Consider the following 23,464-nt stretch of genomic DNA (forward strand, 5'->3'; position numbering starts at 1 on the left):
TGGGCAGCACAGCCCTCCTCAGACCCAGACTCCCCCAGAATCGGGCTTCTTCACTCTGACAGCTGTACTTAATAGCAAAGATACCTTCAGGTACTGCTGGATCATGGCAAGCTTCAGGCGCTTGGTGGCCTCCGGGTCGTCAGGGTCATCCCTGATGCGATTGCGCACCTCCTCCCGGGTGAACACCCCTACGCTGTTTTGACTCTCAGCGTTGACTGGTTTACCATGCCGGAAGAACTCCTGGGTCAAGTTATAGACCTGCCAGAGAGACCCCAGGAAACTCACACTCCCACACTGCATCTCCACCCCCAAATGAAAGGAGCCCAATTTGAAAGTGACAGCTACCAGGTGGTCCCTGGATGTGCTGAGCCCTTGACCTCTGCATGAAGGAGCACCTGCTAAGCAGACTGGGAATGGCAGGCTGCCCTAGGCAGCCAGCCTCCTCACCTCAGAGAGGTAGCATGGATTCCAAGGTTGTTGCTGGGCCTTCACTTAGAATTGAAACATTTGGCACCTATACAGTCTGGGGGGAAAGAAACCACCCCCTCAGAGGCTCTGTACAGGTCTGTAGGGCTCCACATCCCACAAAGGAACACAGGTCTACGTACACACACCTTTTCCAAGAATCAAATGCACAACCCTTTCCCTGTCCTCCTGCCCAAGCACCTGTGTTCTGCCCTTTCCCAAGAAAGTAGCCTAAAGCTGTCAACTGACCAGTGTTTCAGGGAGAGGAGCAGAGGGTCCCTGAGATCTGATCACTCAGAGATGCCTCTTTCACCTTGTGAAAGGAGAAAGGGTGGCAACAGCATCTTCCTGGATCCACATAAAGCATGCCCTTCATTAGGGTCTCAGATGCATGTAAAAAAAGAGGCAATGCAAAGGGAAGGGTTGAACACAGAAGGGACATCTCAAGGAAGCCCCAGCACACCAAGGAATGGGAATTATTTTGTGGGCACATTTCAGCAAGAATTCCAACCCACATCTCAGCAATAGTGATAATCAGTCCCTTGAACAGAGTCCTTCTACTCATCCCCTGCCTGCTTGGTATATAACCTCCACAAAACTCTAGGCAGGCCTCCCTAAAGAAGGTAAGCCATCCCTGGGGCAGGCCCCAACATTCACTCAACACACATTTATTAGGCTTCATGCCAGACACAGGTTGTAATGGTGAGCAAGAGAGAAAGGGTCCATGCCCATGACCACTCAAATTTTAGAGATATTTCATGACAGCTGTATTTATGGAACATGCTGTGATAGAAAAGAACCCAGGTGTTATGAGATCTACCAGCCCTAAATAGTTGAGAGATAGTCAGGATGGCATTGGGAAAGAAAAGCAAAGTGTTTCAGGCAGAGGGAAGAGCACAGTCAGAGGCGGGAAGGGAGACAGGTGGGGAGAGATGGAGATGCATTCAGAAACCTTAATGTGGATTAATCTTGCCAAAGGGAGCAACAAGGAGAGAGAAAGTTCAAGAGATGACTCTGAAAAGACAGGCAGGGGCTGGGACATCAAGGACTAAGACTTAATCTAAAAAATCTGTCAGCAGGAAGACAGCAAGATCCCCCACCCACTGCTGTGATTCCCAGGACACTGAAAAATGTGGGCTCCTGGGCTGCACATCTGCAGCTGAGCTGACTAGGGGTGTGCTTCCTTTCCTACAGTGAGTTCAGATTCAGTCAGCACACAGAACAATGGGAGAACAATGTGTGCCCTGCACCCCAGCCCTGGGACAGGCCCTGGGGCCACAGAGTCAAGGGAGGTGACAAAGCCTTCTGAGATCACCACTCCCCACCCCCACCATTCCACTCAAGGGAAAGGCCTCCACAAGAGATAGAAACATGAATTAAACATGTCTTGTAAGTATAAATTATACAAAAGAAAATGAGTTAAATTATTCATTTGTCCTCTCTGCAGTCACAAGATCCTGGGTGTTTGGCCTTAACTGGAGTCCTCAGCAAATTCCTCACACCAGACCACTGCCAAGGCGTCGGGCTCTCAACTACCTCCCCCTCCCTGGGGTTTTTCCTTGAGTGATTAGCAATATGGTAGCCCATCCTTAGCTCATGTTGATTGACTAGAGGCCAAAACCCAACTGAGGAGTAAGGAATGTTGCCTGTCTTTGTGTCCACCACTGCTGAGGACAGCCTTAACTTGAACTTGAGTTTGTCATGTAGGTACAGTCTCCTCCCCTAGGTTAAATAATGGCTTCCTGATGTGATACCAGGAAATGGGACAGGTCAAAGGTAGCTAATACTAGCCCCACCTTTTTTTGGAGGGTTACAGGAATTGAACCCAGGGACACTTAACCATTGAACGATATCCCTGACTTTTTTTTTTTTTTTTTTTGTGACAGGTTCTCACTAAGTTGTTTAGAGCCTCACTAAATTGCTGAGGCTGGCTTTGAACTTGAGATCCTCCTGCCTTAGCCTCCCAAGATACTGGAATGGCAGGCATGTGCCACCATACCCAGCTACCTCAATTCTTATTATTCACTGGGATCTCATTTAATCCTTACAACATTAAGAAGTAGGTACAACCATGTCCTTTTTACAAATAAAGAAAGTAAAGGTCTGAGAGGTTCAATAACTTGCTCAAGATTACATAGCTAGGCCAGGCCCAGTGGCACACACCTGTAATCCCAGCGGTTCAGGAGGTTGAAACAGGAGGATCTCGAGTTCAAAGCCAGCCTCAGCAACTTTGTGAAGCCCTAAGCAACTCAGTGAGAACGAGTTTCTAAATAAAATACAAAAATGGGCTGGGGATGTAGCTCAGTGGTTAAGTGTCCCTGGGTTCAATCCCCAGTACCCCCCCAAAAAAAAATTACATAGCTAATAAATATTATAACTGATATTTGAATCAAGATCATCATCAAGGAAATCCTAACCTCATGATTATGCTTCAACCTTCAGACCCAAAGCATCATGACCCAGATTGATAAAATGATAACCTACTTTATCTACCCTATTTTCCATAACTCATACCCTTGACTTTCAAAAATCAAATGGACCAGCACAAGTTGACGATGATCTACATTTTTTTTTTTTTTTTTGGTATTGATTATTGAACCCAGAGGCACTTTACCACTAAGCCACATCCCTGGCCCTTTTTATTTTTTTATTCTGAGACAAGATCTCACTAAGTTTCTTAAGGTCTTGCTAAATTGATGGGGCTGGCTTCAAACTTGCAGTCCCCCTGCCTCAGCCTCCCAAACTGCTGAAATTATAGGTGTACAATCCCTGTAATCCCCAGGACTACCACACCCAGCTGATGATCTACTTTTAAGGACATTTAAAAGAGCAAAGTTTGGGAGTGTAGCTCAGTGGTAAAGCATATGCCTAGCATGTGCTAGTCTCTGGGCTTGAACCCCAGTGCTGGGGCAGTGGTAGGTCGGGGGAGGTCATGGTCCTGAAAGTCATTTTCAAGAAGCATCCATGCTTGAAGCACTCCAATAGCCTGGGAATCAGGGTGTCGACCAGGAAGGTTTACCTTGAAGAATACTAGTCCTTATCTGATCGATAATAATTCAACCTCTCTGCAATGAGTGAAAATGCATAATACCAAGGAACTATATAGAAAATATACTGCCAGTGCCTACAGAGAAAACACTTTGTGTCCCTGTCCTCCACACAGCAGGACTTCCAAAGCAAGAGATTAGAAAATGCACAAAAGGTGCTTGCTGGCCCATTTGCTGTCCTGGATGGAGTAAAAAGAGTCATTACATTACAAACGCCAGGCTATCAGAAAACAAGGTCTATACATTACCTTGCCTGTTCAGTGCAGTTCACAGCACCACTGAAAGATACTAAGAACATTAACAATTTTTTAAAAACCTGAATAATTCAAGGATGTATGCCATTGCTACCTCTAACATTAGACTGCGATACTAACCAGTGCAATATGGTAAGAAAAATATTCTGAGGCTATGCACCTAATACAATAATCACCAGACACCTGTAGCAACTTAAAATTAAATATTTAGCTTCTCAGTTATACCAGCTACATTTCAAGTGCTCAAAAGCCATATGTGGCTAGTGACTACCCTATTGGATAGTGCAGATTTATCCATCACTGTGAAAATGTTCTACTAGACAACTCTGCCCTAAGGATTAGAAAGAAAAAAGACAAAATTTTCATTTTCATGTAGTACCTAAAGTTCAGAAATATTCATAGAATATAAACTAGTATATTAACAGTTACATTATGGAATACAAATTAGTAGATATACTAATTTGTATTCCATAATGTAACTAGATATTATTAGAATCAAAATATTAATTCAGCAAGGAAGTTAAACTCAATATATAAAAATCAGTTCTATTGCTATATACTGTGAATAATTAGAAAATAAAATTTTAAGAGTATCCAAAAACAATCATAGAAAACACTGCCACCCAAGTATTTTCTAATAACACTAACAAAAGATGTTTAAGGCCATTTTGAAGAAATATTTAATCATGTGCATCAAGTATGACTTGCCTAGTACCTCTCCACTCATTATTTGCATTTTATTCTCAAACTGTCCTTCCTTTCCAAAGGTAGGCCCCATAGTGTGCAAAGACACACAACTAGGATCATAGAAGATCCTGCAGGTCTCCCAACTCCTCCCACTCTCCCCACACCCTGTTGCCTGACCAACCCTCACCTCGTTGTATAAATCGCTGAATTCCTCAACCACGTCCTTGGGGATCCTGCGGCCACGGTTGGTAAGGTAGCAGGCCACCCCATTCTTGGAGTAGAGGCTGATGCGGCCCACGCTGCGCTCCCCATCAGTTGTCTCTTCCAAGAGGCCATTGGCTTCTGCTAGATGATAGACAGGATTCCCCTGGGAGCCATGGATCCAGGTAGCTCCCAGCTCAAAGGTGGCGTGTCCTAATGGCAACAACAATAGGCCCTTAGAGGGGCAGGAATTTCTTTAGACAGGGCCTGAACACTGCCTCCTCTTCTTCCTCCAAGGGAATCCTCCCAACCTCAAGAACAGGACAAGAAAGGGCTCAGCGTCCTCTGATAACCAACTAAAGACTTCAGGGAAACGTTCCCAGTGAAACCCACTTTACAGCTAAGAGCCACCCAGAATGATTCAGGATGGGAACAGTCAGAAGGCTCTCCATTTCCAGTCCAACCTTTTTCCAAAATAACACCAGATACCAGACCTCCCTCCTCCCTGGCGCCTCCCTGCTCGAGAGGAAAACTGTGGACACCTGGGCACTCAAGTTAAGTAAAGGACCAAGATCCTCATCCAGCCTTACTCCAACTCCTCCATACCATCCTCACCCCAGGGTCTAAGTCCTTCTCCCAGATAGAAAAAGGCCCCTTCCAAATGGGGAGGAGAGAGAGGGCCAACATTCCAGTTTGAAAGATTCCTCCTTAGAGAAATCTAAACCAGATCTCCAGGGGGAAATAAGCCTTCTAATCCTTTAGCACAGGGGACAGAGATTCTCTGGTTAGAGCATCTATTTGAGGTGGCTGGAAGGTCACTCCTGAGTCCAAGTTGGGACAGCCCTGGGAAATGGTTCTATTTTCCACCTCCAGCCAAAGTCTAGACTTTGGCATGCTGTCTCTCTGCCTGAGCCTCAGTTTCCTCTTCTAATGCTTCAAGGACCATGGTACATTCATTTCCTTCCCTACTTAGTTCCCAGAGAAGTCAAAACAATGCAAAAAGGATAGAAACATTTTTGGTGTTTTGTTTTTGCACGCTGGTTCAAGATATATGTGGTAAATTTCTTGCCAAGGTGGTCACAAAAAACCATCCTATCCTTGTAAACATGCCCCTTGGCAACATGACTTTGCCATTTCTCCCATCAAGAGGTAGAGTCCTTTTCCCCACCCCTGGAATCTGGGCTGGACTCATGCCTTGCTTTGATTAGTAGAATATGGTGAAAATGATATTTGTGGCTTCAGAGCCAAGGCCTCAAGGGACCTTGTGGCTTCTACTCTCACCCTCTAGAATGTAACAACCATGGTGCAGGGGGTCCAGTCTTATCCTACTAGAGATACATGCTGGATCCAAAAACCTATGCCAACCACCAAGCATGTGGGTGAGGCCATCTTAGATATCTTAACCAACCCCAGTTAAGCTGCCAGATGACTGTTGCCATATGAGGGAGCTAAGGCAAATCCAGCAAAAGACCCACTTACCTGAGTCCTGCCAACATTTCTGACCTGCAGAATTTAAGCAAATCAAATGATGCTGCTTTGAGCAATTGCATTTAAGGGCATTTTGTTATACAGCAATAGCTATCCAATACATTCTAACACACAGCAGTATTAGCCCTCACCCTAAGAACTAGGCATGTTCTCCTTTTTCATGCCTTCCCTTTCCTTGGCTGCTTCTAATTAAATCAGCAGTTACTAAAAATAGCTCGGTACACAAGTACATGCCAAAAACAAGAGAAAATGCAACCTCATACCACAGCTAACAAAACAGAATTTCCTGGCGTCTCTGGAAAAAGCAGGAATGTATAGGTCTCTTTGTCTAAGAAAAGTGATCAGACTGAAGAGCACCAGTAGTTGAAAGCCTGGTGCCTTGCCTGCAAAGGTAACCCAGTGGTCATTAAGGTCATTCTATTACTAACCTTCCTCTAGAGCCTTAGGTTTCAGGCTCCCCAAGTGTCTGGTCTGCTGTGAGTTCACAATGGAAGAGGAAAGCTACCAGTACTCTGAGGAGGGACCTGAACCCTTCCTAGGGCACAGCAGGGAGTTACAAGTTAACACCACCCACTGGGCAGCCCTGACACAGAGCACCTTTCCTGCCTCAGGATACTCATCAAAAGCAGGAAGAGTGAGAAGCTCAAGGTCAGGATCAGAGTCAGTGTTCCACCTCTATCCCCAAGCTTTGCACAGAGCAAGCCCCCAGCAGAGGATGTTGCCTGCCCCCTCCCAGCTGGCCCCTCTGTCTCTGTCATCCTTGTCTATCATCCATGCATCCAAAGGGCATCAGACATCATCTCTATGCCAACCTCACAGACATTTAGTGTCCTGGGAACTAGGACACATGACACAATTACACACAGCCTTGCTCTAACATGTGCTCCCCATCCTGGCCACCTCCATCTTCTCACACTCATCCTTCCACACATACTGCCTCTTCTTCTCTCTATCTGCTCAACTTCTACCACCACCATTGCATACCCAGCCTCCTTCCCCACAGCAAGGCTTCCTACCCAGTCATCCTCTCAGCCTTCCTGGGCCCTTCTCTCCTGCAGTGCCACCTTGTACCAGCATTTTCCTGTATGAGTGTGAATTGCCCCAGGCAATAGGAAGGCTGGTTAGCAGAGGTGGAAGGGAATTTGGGGCCCCTTTGTAGGTAAGGGGTAGGTCTTGAGATTCAGAGAAAGATTCGTACAGGTTACAGCTAATGATGACCATTTAGCATGGTCATGTCTAGCTCTCAGCTCTCAGCTACCATGACTAGGCCATCTGTCTCCTTGTCTTCTGTTTCTATATCAGACCCTGATCATCTCATCCAGATGGGTAATTAGACTGCCTTTCCCCAAGGCTCCCAGCCAGCCAACCAATTGGGTGTTAACAAAGAGTCCCAACACTTCCACGGGCTGTCCCAGGTTTACAAGTCCTTTGGATGGTACTTTCATCCCTACTTCCAGCAGACACTACAGTGTGTGCCGGAGGAGGAGGGACAAAACTTTACATATGCTTTCTAGACACTGGTCTAGGGAAAGACTCTTAACTCATTCTTCTACAAGAAGACAGAGGGTCCCCAGGTGTCCTAATCTCTGCTGGTTCTAAGCCTGACCACCTTCCTCTCCAAGCAAGTGAGCTCACAGGCTCTTCTTGCCCTTGCCAACTAAGGTAGAACAGACACAAACACACACAAAACCCTATAGAGGGCTCATCCACACACTGCAGGCCACCATGTGTGCTCTCCATGGGTCATCTTCATGGTCTTAACCTCTCACTGGTCAGATCCCCACAATGTCTGGGAAGCCCTGACCTCCAGCTGCATTTCAAGCAATCTCCCCCACTCTGTAGGAGACCTGGTAAAATCTGCCCATCCCAAAATCAAGTCTTTTACTTGGCTGCTTTCTCTAGGGTCCTCTTTATCTGAAACCTGAACAGACCTTCTTTACAGACAATCCTAAGACCTTCACATCACCCACAAGAAGGCCCCAAATCCCTTCCACCTCTGCTAACCTAAGTTTCTATTGTCCTAGGACTAGCTCTCTTAGTAATGATACACTAATTCATACTCAAAAATTAATGACTAGTAGGAAGTTGCAGATTCCCCTTCTTGCAACATAGAAGAAACTAGCCCACCTAGCACCAAGCAAGCTGCTTCTAGGTGTCTCCTTCCTCCTGAACACTAAGAATCCTAGCTACCAAGCCAGCATTCTCCAAGAATGGATGTTAGAACTCCACCTTCTCCCCCTCTGTGAAGGACACAAAGGAAGCTTCTGGAAAATATTTACAGGTTATATGAAGAAATGTGCATCCTAAGGAAGAAGATAATGAGATTTCAGGCAGGGTCATGGGTTAGAGAATAAAATGTGACCTAGGGAGGCGCTGCCTGGGGTAATGCTTACCAAGTTTCACGCTCTGAACGCGGCCTCCGATGCGGCTGGAAGCCTCAAGCACAGTGACATCTGTGAAGCCCTGCTCCAGAAGTGCTTTGGCTGCAGCCAGGCCAGCCAAGCCGGCGCCGATCACCACCACACGAGGCTGTCCCCTTCTCCGTAGGCCACGACTGAGAGGGTCATCCGCACTGTCGCCACTGGATTCACAACTTTGCATACCGTCCGCACTCGCCTTCTAGGAACCTAGGAGGAGGAGTGTCACACTCACACAGGCTCCCATCACACTCTGTCCTCTAGAGGGGACCAAGTCCTACTCCTCCCTCTCTGAAGACCTGGACAAGAAGAGTTACCTCTAAAGGATGCAGGGAAGGAGAAAGAAGTAAATAAAGGTAGGAGAAAGGAAGGGAATAAAGAAAAGAAAGGAGGGATACATTTGAGTCCCCACCAGGAAATGGAGCCCATCCTAAGCCTCTGACATCCATCAATTCCATCCCAAACCTGTTAGTACCTCTTTCCTATCCACAGGCCCCAAAGCAGAGGCAAGATGACCAAAAAAGCCAAAGTCAAGAGACACTGACCATGAGGATGTTGATCCTGAACTAACGCAGCCAAGCATGGCTACTGTGGTCCAGTATGTCCCAACCCCAGAAAGCTCACACCAAACCCAGGATGCTCACATCAAACCCTGGAGACACACACTAACCCCAGGATACACATACCTAAGGACAGGCCCCGAGATACTTGCATAGACCACAGGATACTCACCTAACTCCAGAATGCTGACCCAACCCCAGGACGCTCATACCAACCCCAGAATGCTGACACCAACCCCTGGATGCTCACACATACCCAAGGATACTTGCACAGACCACAGGATGCTCACACCAAGTCCAGGATATTTGCACACACAAGGATAGACACTGCTTTGCTCCTTTGCCTGACTTGCCTGGCATGTGCCCTCGTGTTCTCTCTCTCTTGCTCTCTCTCTCTCTCTCTCTCTCACCCCTTCAATTCTCATCTAGGCTTTCTGTTAGTCTTTCACAGTCTCAATGAGGTGGCAATTTGGTGGGAAGGACAAAGTCCCACCCTCCCCCCAGAGAGTGCCACGAGGCTGGTGTCCATCAAGCCTCTGCTATTCCTGGTACATTTTTTTTTACCCAGCCACCCAGTCCCTCGGTCACCACAAAGCAGCAAGGAGCCCGGGAAACGGAGGACCATGAGGACCCGTGGCACCAGAGGCCAGACATCAAATTGACAGTTACACTAAGCCAGCTTGCTCAGAGACGCCAGACTAGAGGAGCCGTTGCTGGGAGGCCAACAGGGTGTCTGAATCTGCCCCAGAAGACACAGCCTCTCTATTCCCAGAATGATCAAGAGAATTTGGAGGTGTCCTGGGACAATACTCTCAGTCCTGATCCTGTTTCTGGTCTTTCCTTGACCCAAACAATGTCTACTCCAGTTCCTTCATTGAGGTTTGAGTAGCAGAAGTTGCAGAATCTAACAGTGTCCAGGATCTAACATCAGAATAAACTCAGGTAGAGGAAGCTTCCTGCAACTATGGTAAAAACAAAAAACTGTCACCCATAACCAAGAGTTAAGTATGATCCTTCTTACTGCATAGCAATCCACTGTTAAGAATACACCCAAGAGAAGCAGGGTATATTCCACCAAATAAATCTGTTAAAGAATGTTTCTAGTGCTGGAATTGTGGCTCAGCAGTAGAGGGCTCGCCTAGCACGTGCAAGGCCCTGGGTTTGATCCTCAGCACCACATAAAAAATAAATAAATAAGATAAAGGTATTGTGTCCAACTACAACCAAAAAAATTTTTTTTAATAAAGAATGTTTCCACCTAATAACTGCTTCATTCTTTAAGTTCTGTTTTCATTTGGTTTCTCCACAAGCTGACCTGGGGGCAGATTCCTGGGAGCTCAAGGAAACACTAATAGGGCAATGATAAAAGAGAAGTCTAATCAATAAAGCCTTTGTTATTAGTAATAAAAAAGAACATTTCTAGTGATTTTTTATAATGACAAAAAAAAAGAAAACTATAAACAACCCAAAGGTCTATCAGCAATAGAATAGATACATACATTGCACTATATGTAGTATATTCACCCAATTGAATATTCTTCAGCAATAAACAACTATCTGATACTTGCAACAACATAGATGTACCTGAAAGACATGACAGTGAGCAAGTGGCAAGAGACAAAAAAGCACATACTGTATGACTTCATTTACACAAAGTTCAGGAAGTTCTGTGAAGACAGGGATCAGAAGAGAGACTGTAAGAGAGGGGAGATGAGTAAGAAGGGTCCGGAGAGAATTTCCTGCATATCTCGATCTGAGTGATGATTCCACAGTATATACATAAAGACTCACCGATTTATACATTTAAGATTTGTAAGGGAGGCCTGTAATCCCCAAGGATCTGAGAGGCTGAGGAAGGAAGACTGAAAGTTTGAGACCAGCCTCAGCAACTTAGTAAGGCCCTATCTCAAAATAAAAAGTGTAAAAGAGCTGGGGATGAGACTCACTGGTTAATCACTGGGTTCAATCCCCTATATCAAAAAAAAAAAAAAGTGTAACTTACTATAGGTATGTATGTCTATCTCAGATATTCATCCCTGCCCTCCAATCCACTCATCTATGGATCAAAGACTGGCATGCTGACTTCCTTCTCTGCACATCCCAAGGTCTGGCTACTGAGGTTTCCATTCTACTTGGAAAGGTGTCCTTGCTTATCAATCTTAGCAAAAAGCAGTCTTTTTCAAAATATACTCAAGCTGCTAAGCTGCTGTTTGCACTTACCCCCACCTATTCCACCTGGCCACAGAATGTTTGACCCACCACCTCCTCACTCGGAATTCCGGACACCCTGACCACCCTCCAAACCCAAAGACTCAGATGAACCCACTCAGGGCAGAACCGATTCTCTAAAGGGACAGAAGGTGGCGCCCGAGGCCCAGAACCTCTCACCGGCAGTTTCCACTTTCAGGAACAGGGGCTCCCTGCCTCCTCTCCGAGAGGCTGTGTCCCGGCTTTCCCCAAGGGATGAGGCCAAAGGCGGTGTCAGGGCTCTTCATTCCTTCCTCCTTCCTCTGTCCCTATTCCCCTCTCCTCCGATCCCTGAGATGCTGAGTCCTCCCCACCCCCTCCAGTGCATGGGGTCAGAGCTAGCTCAAGTCATTCCTCCCCTCCCTCAGGTTCTACTTCCTGCCGTCTAAATTTAGAGGTGAGGATGTGGCCGCCTGCACGCGCCAGGGGACGGGCGGGCAGGCAGGGTCAGAGATGATGCTGCCGGATGTCTGCCAGCCAGCGCTGACGCTGCGTCAGGTTTGTAAACACGCGGCATGCTGCGGAGGGCCCAGCGCCAGCTGCAATGACGCCACCGCTTCCTGGGCACCCCGCGAAGACGTGGCACTGCTGCCGGCCCCGCCCCCATGCCCCAGCTCCCCAGGACTGGGGGGGTCCCCTGCCAGCACCCCTCCTCCCCTGCCCCCCCCACCCCCCCACCCCCGCTGCAAGTAACTTCTTTTATACTATTAGTGGGTAAGATGGATGAAGTGGTTCTCAAGCCTCACTGGAACTGCATCTTGAAAAGCTGCTAAGGGGTCCAGGGTGTAATAAGATTAAACTAAAGATACTGGTCATCCTATTTATCATCAGGCTTCCTGAGTATTGCCTCTGAAAACCAGGGGACTAGGTAAGCTCCTTCTTTGAGAAGCCTGGATAGGAGAAACTGGCAGCCAGTTACCTGACCTCCTGGCTTCCCCAAGGGTATGGCCAGCTTGTCCATTGTGGAGACAATCAAATAAGGCCCTAAGTACTACTACAAGACTGTCAGCATTTTCGAGGGGCTCATGCAAGAAACTAATTCATCAGGTTCTGAAGCTACATTACAAGCAGACTGGTTTTGGAATGGGTTCTGGATATGGTCATGGAAAAATGCTGGCAGGCACTCTCTGTCTTTAAGATGAATGCAGAAAAAAAAAACTCCATTTCCCACATCAGGTCCCAGAAACCTTGAACTCAGAAAGATATCACAGGTGGAGTGTCAGGTGGAAGTAACACAAGTAACTGGAGATCACATTCTTCCAATTTTATTGTCACTCAGAAATTAACCTGCCACCTTTGACCCTCACAGCTAACCCCATAGTCCTGGTCCTCCATAGGCCTTGTTCTAGACCAGTCCCATTATACCTGGTGCCCCCCAGATGCCAAAGGAGCTCCACACTGCCCACAGAGGGCAAGGAGATAAGTGTTCCTTGTGGTCCCCCTCCCTTATCATCCCATGGGTCCACATGAAAGAAGAGAGAAGACATCCAGGAATCCCTACTGTATGCTAAAGGCTCAAGTGGACTTTTGGGTGCTCTGTTGTCTCCAGCACGGGAAGGGAGTGAGCAACTTGTTTTCTGTTGGTCTGTATCATCTTCTCCTTTTGGATTTTTTTTTTTAAATAAGAAACTGCCTTATTGAGGAAGAAAAATCATTTAAATGGTCCTCAGTGCCTGCCTGTCTTTTTCTTGGGTAAAGAAATAAATAAATAACATCCGCTCCTTGATCTGTATGCACAGGAGAAACAGAACACCCTGTACTTTTCACACAGATAAAGGAGAGAAGAAAAAAGTGCTGGCTCAGCCGGGCAGGAGAAAGGAGGAGGAAGCAGGGGGAGGCGGGAAGAGCAGGGCAATAGGCATTTGCCATCTTGCTGCTGCTTCCATGGCAAAATGGGAAAGGGGGGGGGGGGGGCTGGGGCATCCTGCCCAGTGCCTACATTAGGACTCCCATGTCTCCAAGCAGACTAAGCCCCAGCACTTCAAGAAATCAGGCCAGCCAGGACAGGAGTACCTCCCTCTACCCCCATTCAAAATGCCCCACTGCCTCTCCCCACCACCTCCACTCAACCCCGCGTTCTCCCAATTTCACTGTCACTCAGAAATTAACCCTGCAACAAGTGCTTTCTCGTGCAAATACTAGAGACATGGTTAGATGGTTAGTCCTGGTCTCTAACACCTGTCTCTGCTGAGCCGCTCCGGGAAATGCCCAGAACTGAAGGGGAAATGGGTACATCTCCTTGCACTTGCCCCATGCATCACTGAAGCACTGAGCAGTCCTGAGACTCAAAGCTTGAGGCATCCTTAGTGAAAGACCCTCCTTATCAGTTGGGACAAGCCACATCACACTTACAACCCAAATTGTTGCCATTTCCAAACCCAACTTTCCCACAAGGCCCCCATCCTCCTCTCTGAACCTCACCAGTGCCTGGTCTCCATCCCCCAGCCCATCTTCACAAAAACAAGTATGGCCAGGCTTCTCACAGTATGACCAAAGAATTCAGCAATTCATCAAGCATCCACCTCATGCCAGCCACAGGGAAGCCCTTGGCAGGTTGGTCCTTCTACTTTCTGGACCCCGGTGGCCTTTCTGGCTTTGATTCCCATCCACAAAATACCAACATACAGATTCCCACCTCCACCAAAGTCTTAGGCCTCCCAGGCCAGCATGGCCAACCTAAAGACCTGGGGGAAACACCCTCCCTCCCATGTGTCAGAAGTTGCTTGGGTCTTCCTAGCACAGACACGCCCTCATTGGGGGTGCTGGGACTGCACAGTATGTCACTGTAGGGCTATGTTGCTGAATCCAGGTCTGCTCCATTACTGTTTTCCAAAGCAGCAGTCACCATGAACTGTGAGTTCCTCACACGGGCTCTGTGCTACAACAGCTCCCAGCCAGCCCTCAGAGCACCAGCATCTCAGGAAATCCTGTTGCCTGGAGTCTCAACAGTGAGGCTGTTGCCCTATATGGTCACTGAGCAGGGCCAGGCTCCAGGCTGGACTGGCCCCCAGGTAAGCATGGCCATGCCCAGTGATCACTCACAGGAGGGCCAATAGCCCAGCTGGGTTTATGGCATCTCTTCTTCCTCAGTGTTGGAGCCCGCCTCAGCCTCACCCTAACAGTGGCCACTTCAACAAAAACAATGCCAGCAAGAGCCAGACTCCCTGGTACTCACATCCCTCCTCAAAGATACATAGCATTCTGCCCATCCCTGGGCCCTCTGAATATAGGTCACATAGGTCAAGTGCCTGCGCCCTGTCCTCTTCTCAGGATGAATTTCCTTATCCATTTCCAGGAGAAGGCAATTGACTTGAAGTGACATGTCACTTCACCCCCTCCCCCTTGAGGTCTAGGGCTATATCAGCTAAACCCCTCCAAATGGAACATGCCTTCCAACCAGAAGTCTTCCCCCACACTCTAAGCCCCCACATTTGCTCATGGGAGACCTGTACAGAGTACCCTCAGCAGCAAAGATCAGCTCACCTGAAACCCTTCCCAACCAACTTTGGGGACTTCATGCTCTCCTCCCAACAGATATAATGAGTACCTATGGGCAGCAGCCTCCTCACCTTCCCTAGAGGGACCCCTCTCTCCCTCAAGCTTCTAACATAAGGAGAGGAAAAAGACGGAAGCCAGGGGCTGGCCCAGGGAACATCTTTGGACTGCCTGTCAGGTCTGTCAGATTTGGATTCTCAAGTCCCCCCAGACAATGCAATTATTCTTCCAATGTAAAAAATGCCCAGAAATCCCAGACCAGCTGCTTTGCACAGCAGTGCAGACAAAGGGGCTCTGTGTCTACAGCAAGACTCCTCCCACCCCTTCACCCCAGGGAGGGCCCCCCCAACTACTCCCAGCCAGACCCTCCCCAGCCTCCTCATCCAGGCCAGTGAGGAAGCAAAAGGGACAGGATTACTGAGCCAGACTGGGGGAAAAAGCACAGGCAGTCTTTGAGCCCAAAAGAGGAAGGGAAAGGGAGAGAACACAGGCCCAGGAGGCTGGAGACCTGGGCTGAGGCTCCAGTTCAGTATCTTCCTTGCTTTCCAGGTGACACCTAGACTACTATCTGTCCTTCTCTGAACCCTACTTGGCCAACACCTCTGAACTCACTCCAATGACACAGCATCTGTCCCCTGCTTCCTGGGCTCACCTGACTTAGTCCCATCTGATACCTGAAGCCTCCTTTAGTCTTCCATACTTCCCCATTTGTAAAATGACAGAAGATCCAGCTACCTGGCAGGACTGCTGGGAGGATTAAATGAGATAACACTGGTAAACAGTACGGCCAACTGCAAAGACCACCTCAGAGTGGGAGGGGAAGGGAGGGAGATCCCTTAAAAGGCCAGTATAGGAAGTCAGAGTCAGCTCTCCAAGGGCCCAGAACTCCATTTCATGTATAAGAACCCCAATCTTGATGAGAGCTCAAAACCCAGCCTCGGCCTTGGTCCCAACCCTAATATCAGACATCAATCAGGTACCCTACAACCTGAGCTCGATTGACTCCTCCCAGTAATAACTCAGTCTGAACCCCACAGCACTGATTCAGCCTGACCATCCTACCCAGCATTGAGCATGAGGGGGCACCAGAGATGTTAGTCATTAGTCAACTCCAAGTTCATGAACCAGAAAAGGCATAGGTGCCTCATTCCACAGACCTCCAACCACTAGCAGTGTCCTTTGGCCCTCACAGGCCAAAAAAAGGGAAAGGGCCCCATCTTTCTTCCTGGCACCTGGACTCCTCTCCAAGCACAATGTCTTTGTTACCCACATCTTTCCTTAAATATGTAAAGTCCCTAAAAGCACAACTTTAAAAGGCTTTATAAGCCTATTCAGAAGAGTAATAGGGGAGCCAGGAGTCCTTGGCAGGCCTGTGCTGCAAGGACAGAGGCAGCCCTTAACTCAGTGCATGGGGGCAAGAACCAAATGCTCCTCCACCCCCAGGGAATCAGTAGGCAGGACGAGGAGGGCACACTGTGGGTGGTGAGCACCCTGGGCTGGTCTCTCTGTTTCCCAGGATGCTCCGCAAGGCAGAATAGGCCTGCAGACAACCCAGGTTAATTGTTCCAGGACTTGCATCCCTTCGAGGAATAGGTAATTGTATAGCTCCCTGCAGGGACAGGCCCAGGAGACTACTCAACCAGAAGCCTAGTTGTGGGTGGAGGAGGGGAAAAACATTTTGGAAGAAGCCATAGAAAGGATAGGATCTTCTTGATGGACATAAAGGTCCCCTCAGTTGGAGACCTTGGTGAGACAAATAGGTGGAGTTGAGCCACAAGACAGCCTGGGACTGCAGTTCTTCCTCCCATACCCTGACCCCAACAGCTTTACCCAAAGTTCCCTCAACCCCACCTCCCATAGATCCCACCTTTAGCAAAAATTAGTGCATGAACTGTGTTCAGACAATAGATCAGTTCAGGGATTGGTTTCCATTTCTTCTGAATGCTTCCTATGAACCTTTCAAATAATACTGACTCAGCACTCTAGCTTAGCTTCTATCTCCAACTCCAAGCTGCTCACACCCCACACCCTGATTTCCCATCTTCGTGTGTGTCTGTGTGCACATGTCCTGGCTAGCCAAGAAGGAAATCTCCTCTCCACAAGAAGGACACACCTCTGTCCCTTCAAGTCCCAAATCTTCCAGAGGCATGCAGGTACCATGCCCTCTCAATGTCAGGGTCTAACAGGCCAAGTACACCACTCCTGGCTAGTTCTGTAAAAGATCAAATTGCCCGGACAGCAGCCTTTGCCACTAACCAGTGTGGTCTTGAAGAGTAGTGCTTGAGTCTCATTTTTTCCCATCTATATTAATGGTGACACTCACCCCTACCCTGAGTAAGGACAGCCCTGACCCCACATCCTATCCACCGGCTGCTATGTCTCCAGTCTCCTGAAGCTTTCTAAGCAACTCTCAGGATACGACCATCTGGATTTTCTCCCTCTGAGAAGGGCCTGACACAACAACTCTTGAGTTCCCCTCCAGGAAGCCATCAACCACACAAGTATAGAGACATCAGAGAACCAGTCACTGCCCTGGTGATTAAGTTGGTGCAAGACTTCCCTTGGTGATGGCAGACCAGGCTATAGGCAGAGGAGGACCAAGAGAAGACGGTGCTCACAGCCATTCACTCCCCTAGAAAAGGTCTCTGTCAAAGCTGAAACCCAGAGAGGAAGAACCAGTCTCAAGACAAGGGTACCAGTTCTGAGGTGCCCAAGCCCCAGGGGAATCCCAGGAAGAGACATCTCTCTCTCACAATAACAAAAGCACACTTCTTTATGTTTCACTTGATGATCCAATTGAATAAAATAAATGAATTGCTATCATCTCCTTATAGCACCATGGTTTCCATGCAGATCCTGGGGTCTGATCACTTGCTTTTGAATATCAATGGTTTGAATCTCCACCACTTATTTGATAGGAAAACTAAGCCTCAATTTCCTCATCAGTAGAGAGTTGAATGTGACAATGCATGCACAGTGCTTACCCCAGAGCCAGCCACAGAGCAGCAATGGTTCTTATATTATCCTGCAGAGCCCAGTCTGCATACTAATGGCAGTTACCCAGGGAAGACAGGACCAGGTGACCATATGTGCGTGAGGATGGGGTAAATCTACCAGTAGAGAGGTCCAAGAGCCTCCTGCAAGATGACTGCACAGAAGGACTGTCAGGTCTCAGAGAGCCACCCCACCCCACCCCACAGGGACACTGCTATGGGAAAGGAGGAATGGGGCATTGGGAGAGAAGGTTCAGCCCAGGATCCCCCTTGCTGGCTGCACTTGGACCAATCAGACAAGGTTATGAAGCTGCAAGTGCAACTCTAGGACAACCTGTGTGGCCACTAGCTTCCAAGATGGCCCCAATGATGCTTCTGTCCTAGTATTCATACCCTAGTGTAGTCCCTTCCTCCCGCAAGCCCACCTTTGTAACTAATAGGATATTGCGAAAATGATGGACTGTGACTTCTGAGATTAGATAAATTTCCACCTCACTCACCTGGAGCACTTACAGTGGGGGAAGATAGTCATCATGTCCTGAAGACCCTCCAGCAACCCTATGGAGAAGCCCACAGGCTAGGAATTGAGTTCTCCCCACAATAGCCAAACCAGCTTGCCAAGCAAAAGTGAACTGCCTAGAAGCAGATCTTCAGATGACTAGAGTGCTGGCCAATATGGTGACTGCAGCCTCCTGGAAGACCCCTGAGCCAGAACCATCCAGGTTAACTGTTCCCAATTCTTGACCCATATTAATGGAGAATAATAATGTTATATAAATGAGGTCATGTGTGTGTGTGCACGCACAGTACGCATGCATGCACATGTGAATGTTGCTAAGGACTAAACCCAGGATCCAGCCCATGCTAGGCAAATGTTCTACCACGGACCTAAAACCACAACCCTGAGAATAATAAAAATTCATCACTGTTTTAAACTACTAATTTTGGGCTACTTTATTACCTGGCAATAGATAACTAATAGTCAGCAACTCTCTTTCCAGAAGTCCCCCTCCCACTGAGGATCTCAGCCCACTCTGTTCTGAAATGTAGTACTAAGGTACAGTGGGCGGGGAGCCTGTCCCAGGCCCAGCAGCTTATAAGGCCCAGGAGACAGGAACTGCTTCCCAGTCAGCACATTAGACTCACATGGAGATTTTTACAAACAACCCATACCTACACCACATCATTTAAATCAGACTCCTTGGGGTGAGACCCAAATATGGATATTATTTTAGGCCTTGCATGATGCTAACATGTATCCACTTCTCTAAAGCAGGCTCCAAATGCAGACTGTAGGACAGCCCAGAGATATTCAGGATGTGTTATGTAGCAGTGGCAAACATGACCCCAGCCTACAGTTTAACTGGAGGTCTCCCTCTATGCCACCTCTGCCTGGCTACCAAAGACATCTTCACTCCATGTCTGTAATACACCTGAAGCCAGACAGATGTCCTCACCTGCCTTTGCTCATGCACCAAGCATATCCACATCCTCCTCCCCTTTCTCTGCCTCCAAGGCCCACTCTAGCCCAAGGCCCAGCCTTTCTCTGGGGGTTCTCCCACAGGGGAAGTATCAGGCTGCAGGGATGGGGTCTAGCTCAGAGTGTTCTTAAAAAGTCTTTTTTTCCTCATCTGTAAAATAGGAATTACCATTACACCTGCCCTGATCTCTACTGGGTCTTAAGTTTCCTCTCACAAGTCCTCAGAGAAAACTATATTTGTATTTTTGTCTCCCCCAGGATTCAGTCTTGCACGGAGCTCCACTAGCCCCTAGGAGGACAGAGGAATGACTTAAAGAGACAGGGCTGCCCTAAAGCTCATGGCTTCTTAACTCATGAGTAGAATAAACAGTGCTAAGGGTCGCCATGGGAAATTCCAAGGAGGGTATAAAAAGTTATCTATCTAAAAGAGGTGGGCTGGGGAAGGAGTCAGATTTCCACGATGAGAGTTAGCTCCAGGAAGGGGAGCCACAAGCACCAAGGCTCCTAGGCACTACTTACAAGAGCAACCCTCAACAGAGGAGACCAGTGCGGCCAAACCACCTGGCAAGGCCCCGCCGAAACTCCAAAGCCCCAGGTCCCAAGCCGCAGCACTCACCTGACCTCCCTCGGTAGTTGCAGCAGCCGCCCTGGGAGTCGGCGTCCCAGAGCCAGACAGGGAGGAGGCATCTCCCACCTCCGCAGGGCCTTCCCCAGCCCCACCCCTGGGGCGTGGACTGCGCTGAGCTTCCAGATGTCAGCCACACAGGTGTGTGCAGCAGCACTCTCACAGGACAGGACTGCCTGAGCCCGCTAGAGAACACAAGACCCTCCACCCGCACCCAAGGCAGTGAGGCAGCGTCTCAGCCCTCCAGAAAAGCAGGAGAGGCAGGCAGGCAGGCCACACAGCCACTCAACAAACAGCATGGGCACTTCATCCTCCGTGGGCTGCGCCCTGCTGGGTGTGGAATCTGAGTAGGCCTAGGACATGTGGGTGAGGAGATGTCTCAGCTCCACCTCAAAGGACCCAGTCTACAGGCATGGCAGGTGCTGAGAAGACTGGAGGAAGCACAGCCAAGGTTTGAGAAAGAATGGAGAGGGGCAGGTGGCAGGGGACAGATTATTCCCACATCTAAAGCAGTTCAGCAACTGCTACTCTGGGGCAGGCATCAGGCTCTCAGATACTGCAATAACCAGAAGCCAATCCCTAAAGGACCTGGCAAGTCCAGGTAAAACAAGTGCCATAAAGAAAAGAAGTCAGGGTGGAGGGACAGGGAACCGCTCTATGTAAGGAGGTAAGGGAAGGCCTCTCTGCCTTCCCTTACCTCCTTACACATAGATGACAGTGGAACAGAGGAAGTGAGAGTGCTGTGTTGACCTCCTAGGGACTTGCTGAATGGCAGGATATGGGGGCTAGAGCTGGCCAGGATGACTTGAGTGCCCAGTCATGACCACTGGGAGGAACCAAGACTGGTTGTAACTGAGTCAACTGGCCATCTCACTCTGCACTTCACAACAAGCCTGTGATGTGAAAAAAGGAAAAACTAGCTCAAATACCTTGGTGCAGGACCCACAAGTGCAAGGTGGGCACCACAGGCCTGATTCCTGAGCCCTGTTCCCTCCTCAAAACCATCACCAGAGTGGGGCAAGCATCCCTTTAGGTGGCTTCCATTCACAGGACCCAGCATGCACCCTCCCCAAGCCAGCCCCTGCATCAGGCATCAGCTGAAGGCACACGACCTGTCCCTAGGTGATTCAGTGTCCCCAGTGCCACTCACAAGCACAGAGATACACCCTTTGTGCAGATCAGGCACTGGACGCCTGGGAAGTATAAGCTAACAGACGAGGGGGTGGCTGGGCCCTGAGGCTTCTCCCCTTTCCCTGCCAGCAGCCACAGCCTCACAGTGCTGGGGTTAAGGAGGACAGCCAGTCAGCACTTTCCACAACTCTTTCAAAACCACTGACAAGAACCGAAGCTTGTGGGAGCAGCTCAGCTGGGGTGCAGTTTCCCCTTGGTGGCCCCTCGTGACTCTGCACAAAGCCCAACTGTGCTTGACTCCAGCTCCGGGGAGGGGGTGTCTCCTGCAAGTCTATCTTCTCTCCTAGGCCATGAGGCCCCCACTGGGCCCAGCCTGGGACTTGTACTCCCTGACTGCAAAGAGACCTCACAGCCGCAATGGCAGAGTTGTCTGAGGTTTGCTGGGTCCAAGGAATGTTTGCAGGGGGAGGAGGGATCCTCTTTCACCATAAACCATTTTCCAGGAATACTACCTCTCTGTAGTCTCCACACAGCACAGTGTATCACAGAGCACAGGCAGCATGCATGATCACAAAAAAAAAAAAAAGAAAGAAAGAAAGAAAGAAAACTTCCCCCAAAACTCCAGCCACCAGATGCACCTCAAAGCAAACTGCTATTTATTTTGTGCTTCCTGTGCCAGGCCCTGGGCTGGGCTCTTCATTCACTGCACTATTTCATTTTCACTGTATAAGCTACCCATTGTACAGATGAGGAAACCGGCTCCGAGAAACTCACTGACAGGATGAAGGCCACCCAGAGAGAGGGAGTGGTAGAGCAGGGCTCAACCCTTGCTCAGCTCTAAGTCCCCACTCTACCTCCTAGGGTGGCAGGCACAGGGACTGCCCTGGGCTTGGTACTTTCCCTGTCTTACCCCTCCTGTCTTACCCACATACTGACACTGAACACATTGTGCCAGGCACTCTGGGTTGGCAGAGTCATCATCCCAAAGCCTGGTGACTCACCCCAGCTGCACTGCCAAAACCTGGGGCTGCCACCAGGAGGCCACCTGTCTCCTGGTCCGAATGCTTAGCTAGGTGGGCTGCAGGCCAGCCTAGTCTCCCTGCCTCAAGTGCTGGCTTAGGCTTGTCAGCCACATTGTGCCAGGCCATAGCCCTTCACCCTTGCTTTTCTCCCCATAAACAGGGTCAGTGATGTGACGTCATTACTTTTGCCAACACAAATGAAAATTCAAAAAGACTAATTTTTTATTCCCTATAGACAGTCACTTCTTCTCTCACTGGCAACAAATTGCCCCTTCCTAGTGACTTCAGGGTGCCCTGTCCATTCTCACCTAACAAGTGCACAGAACCAGCCTCCAAAGGACTCTACAAAACATCCCAGCCTGAAGCACAGCGTCCCAAGCAAGTGCCAGAAGGTCTGAAAAACCAGGTGTTCATAGAAAGTGTCCATAGAAAGGTGTTCATGGAAAGTGCACGCATGGGCCCCGGCCTGAGGTGTAATCCATAAAACACCTACGGAGTTTAGATGCTGAGTTTGGATGATAAACATTCTTCAAGTCCTTTTGTCGAGTTCAAAGAGACTTAATAACTCTCAAGCTTTTGAAGTCAAAAAGGGTCATTCTTAACATTCTACCATCATTGTTATCACTACTCTTCACTGAGCACATTCGAGCTACAAAACATAGTGCTAAGTACTTCCCCATGAAATATTTCAATTAATCCTTACATCAGTGCCCCTGTGCTACAGAGGAAGAAACTGAGGTCGCAGGAGTATCCACAACCTGCCATCTGACAAAATGCACTTCGATATCTATTCCATAAGATACTAAGCCTCAGGCCTCACTTTTTTTTTTTTAAATCTAGTAATAGTCAAGTTCATTGATTCTCCTTGAGTTACTTCCTAGACTCCAAACCTTTAACTCACAAAGTTTTGTATTGTGCCTGGTGTTGTTTAAAATTAATTTACCAAAATTAAAGACAGTAAAAGAGCCCTGTGTGGGTAACACTGAAAGGCAGCATTTAGAAAACTTTCCTAACAGTGTTTGCCCCTTGGTGGTCCTGGGTGTCTCCTGCTTGAGTCATCTCTAAAATCCAGCTGTCTTGGGGTCTAGTTTTTTGCGAAGCTGAAAAGAATAGCACCCCATTCCCAGGATCAGAAGTACAGGCAGCTGGGCCAGCACTCCCAAGTGAGCGTCTTGGGATAAACTCTGAGAGAGCTGTTGGGTAAGGAAAGGGCATAAGGCCAGATGTCCCAGAACCTGAGTTTGACCCCCACCATTCCATTTCCTGCCACTGACAGTGTCTCATCTGTGTGTCATCTCACCAGGCCTCCCAGGCTACGTGGGAAGGCAAGGAACTGTGTATCCGCCAGGGCC

At 48.6% G+C, this 23,464-nt stretch overlaps 1 protein-coding gene across 9 annotated transcripts in view; it reads right to left on the reverse strand.

Annotated features, from left to right (window-relative positions):
- The window catches only part of Smox (spermine oxidase), a 36,814-nt gene that overhangs the window by 4,525 nt on the left and 8,825 nt on the right, over window positions 1-23,464 (reverse strand). For 5 of the 9 annotated variants that reach the window (XM_040276538.2, XM_040276537.2, XM_005320505.4 and 2 more), the window contains exons 2-4: window positions 8,536-8,769; window positions 4,641-4,867; window positions 85-258 (exon numbers count right to left, since the gene is read on the reverse strand). In XM_040276538.2, the coding sequence (XP_040132472.1) occupies window positions 85-258; window positions 4,641-4,867; window positions 8,536-8,743 (609 nt within the window). In that variant the 5' untranslated portion in view covers window positions 8,744-8,769. Of the gene's footprint in view, window positions 1-84; window positions 259-2,628; window positions 2,732-4,640; window positions 4,890-8,535; window positions 8,770-11,507; window positions 11,651-23,464 lie in introns of those variants that run through there. The other 4 variants (XM_078051471.1, XM_078051469.1, XM_040276536.2 and 1 more) reach the window with 3 other exon arrangements.

The sequence above is a fragment of the Ictidomys tridecemlineatus genome, chromosome 5 (genome assembly GCF_052094955.1).
Source record: "Ictidomys tridecemlineatus isolate mIctTri1 chromosome 5, mIctTri1.hap1, whole genome shotgun sequence".
NCBI lineage: Eukaryota > Metazoa > Chordata > Mammalia > Rodentia > Sciuridae > Ictidomys > Ictidomys tridecemlineatus.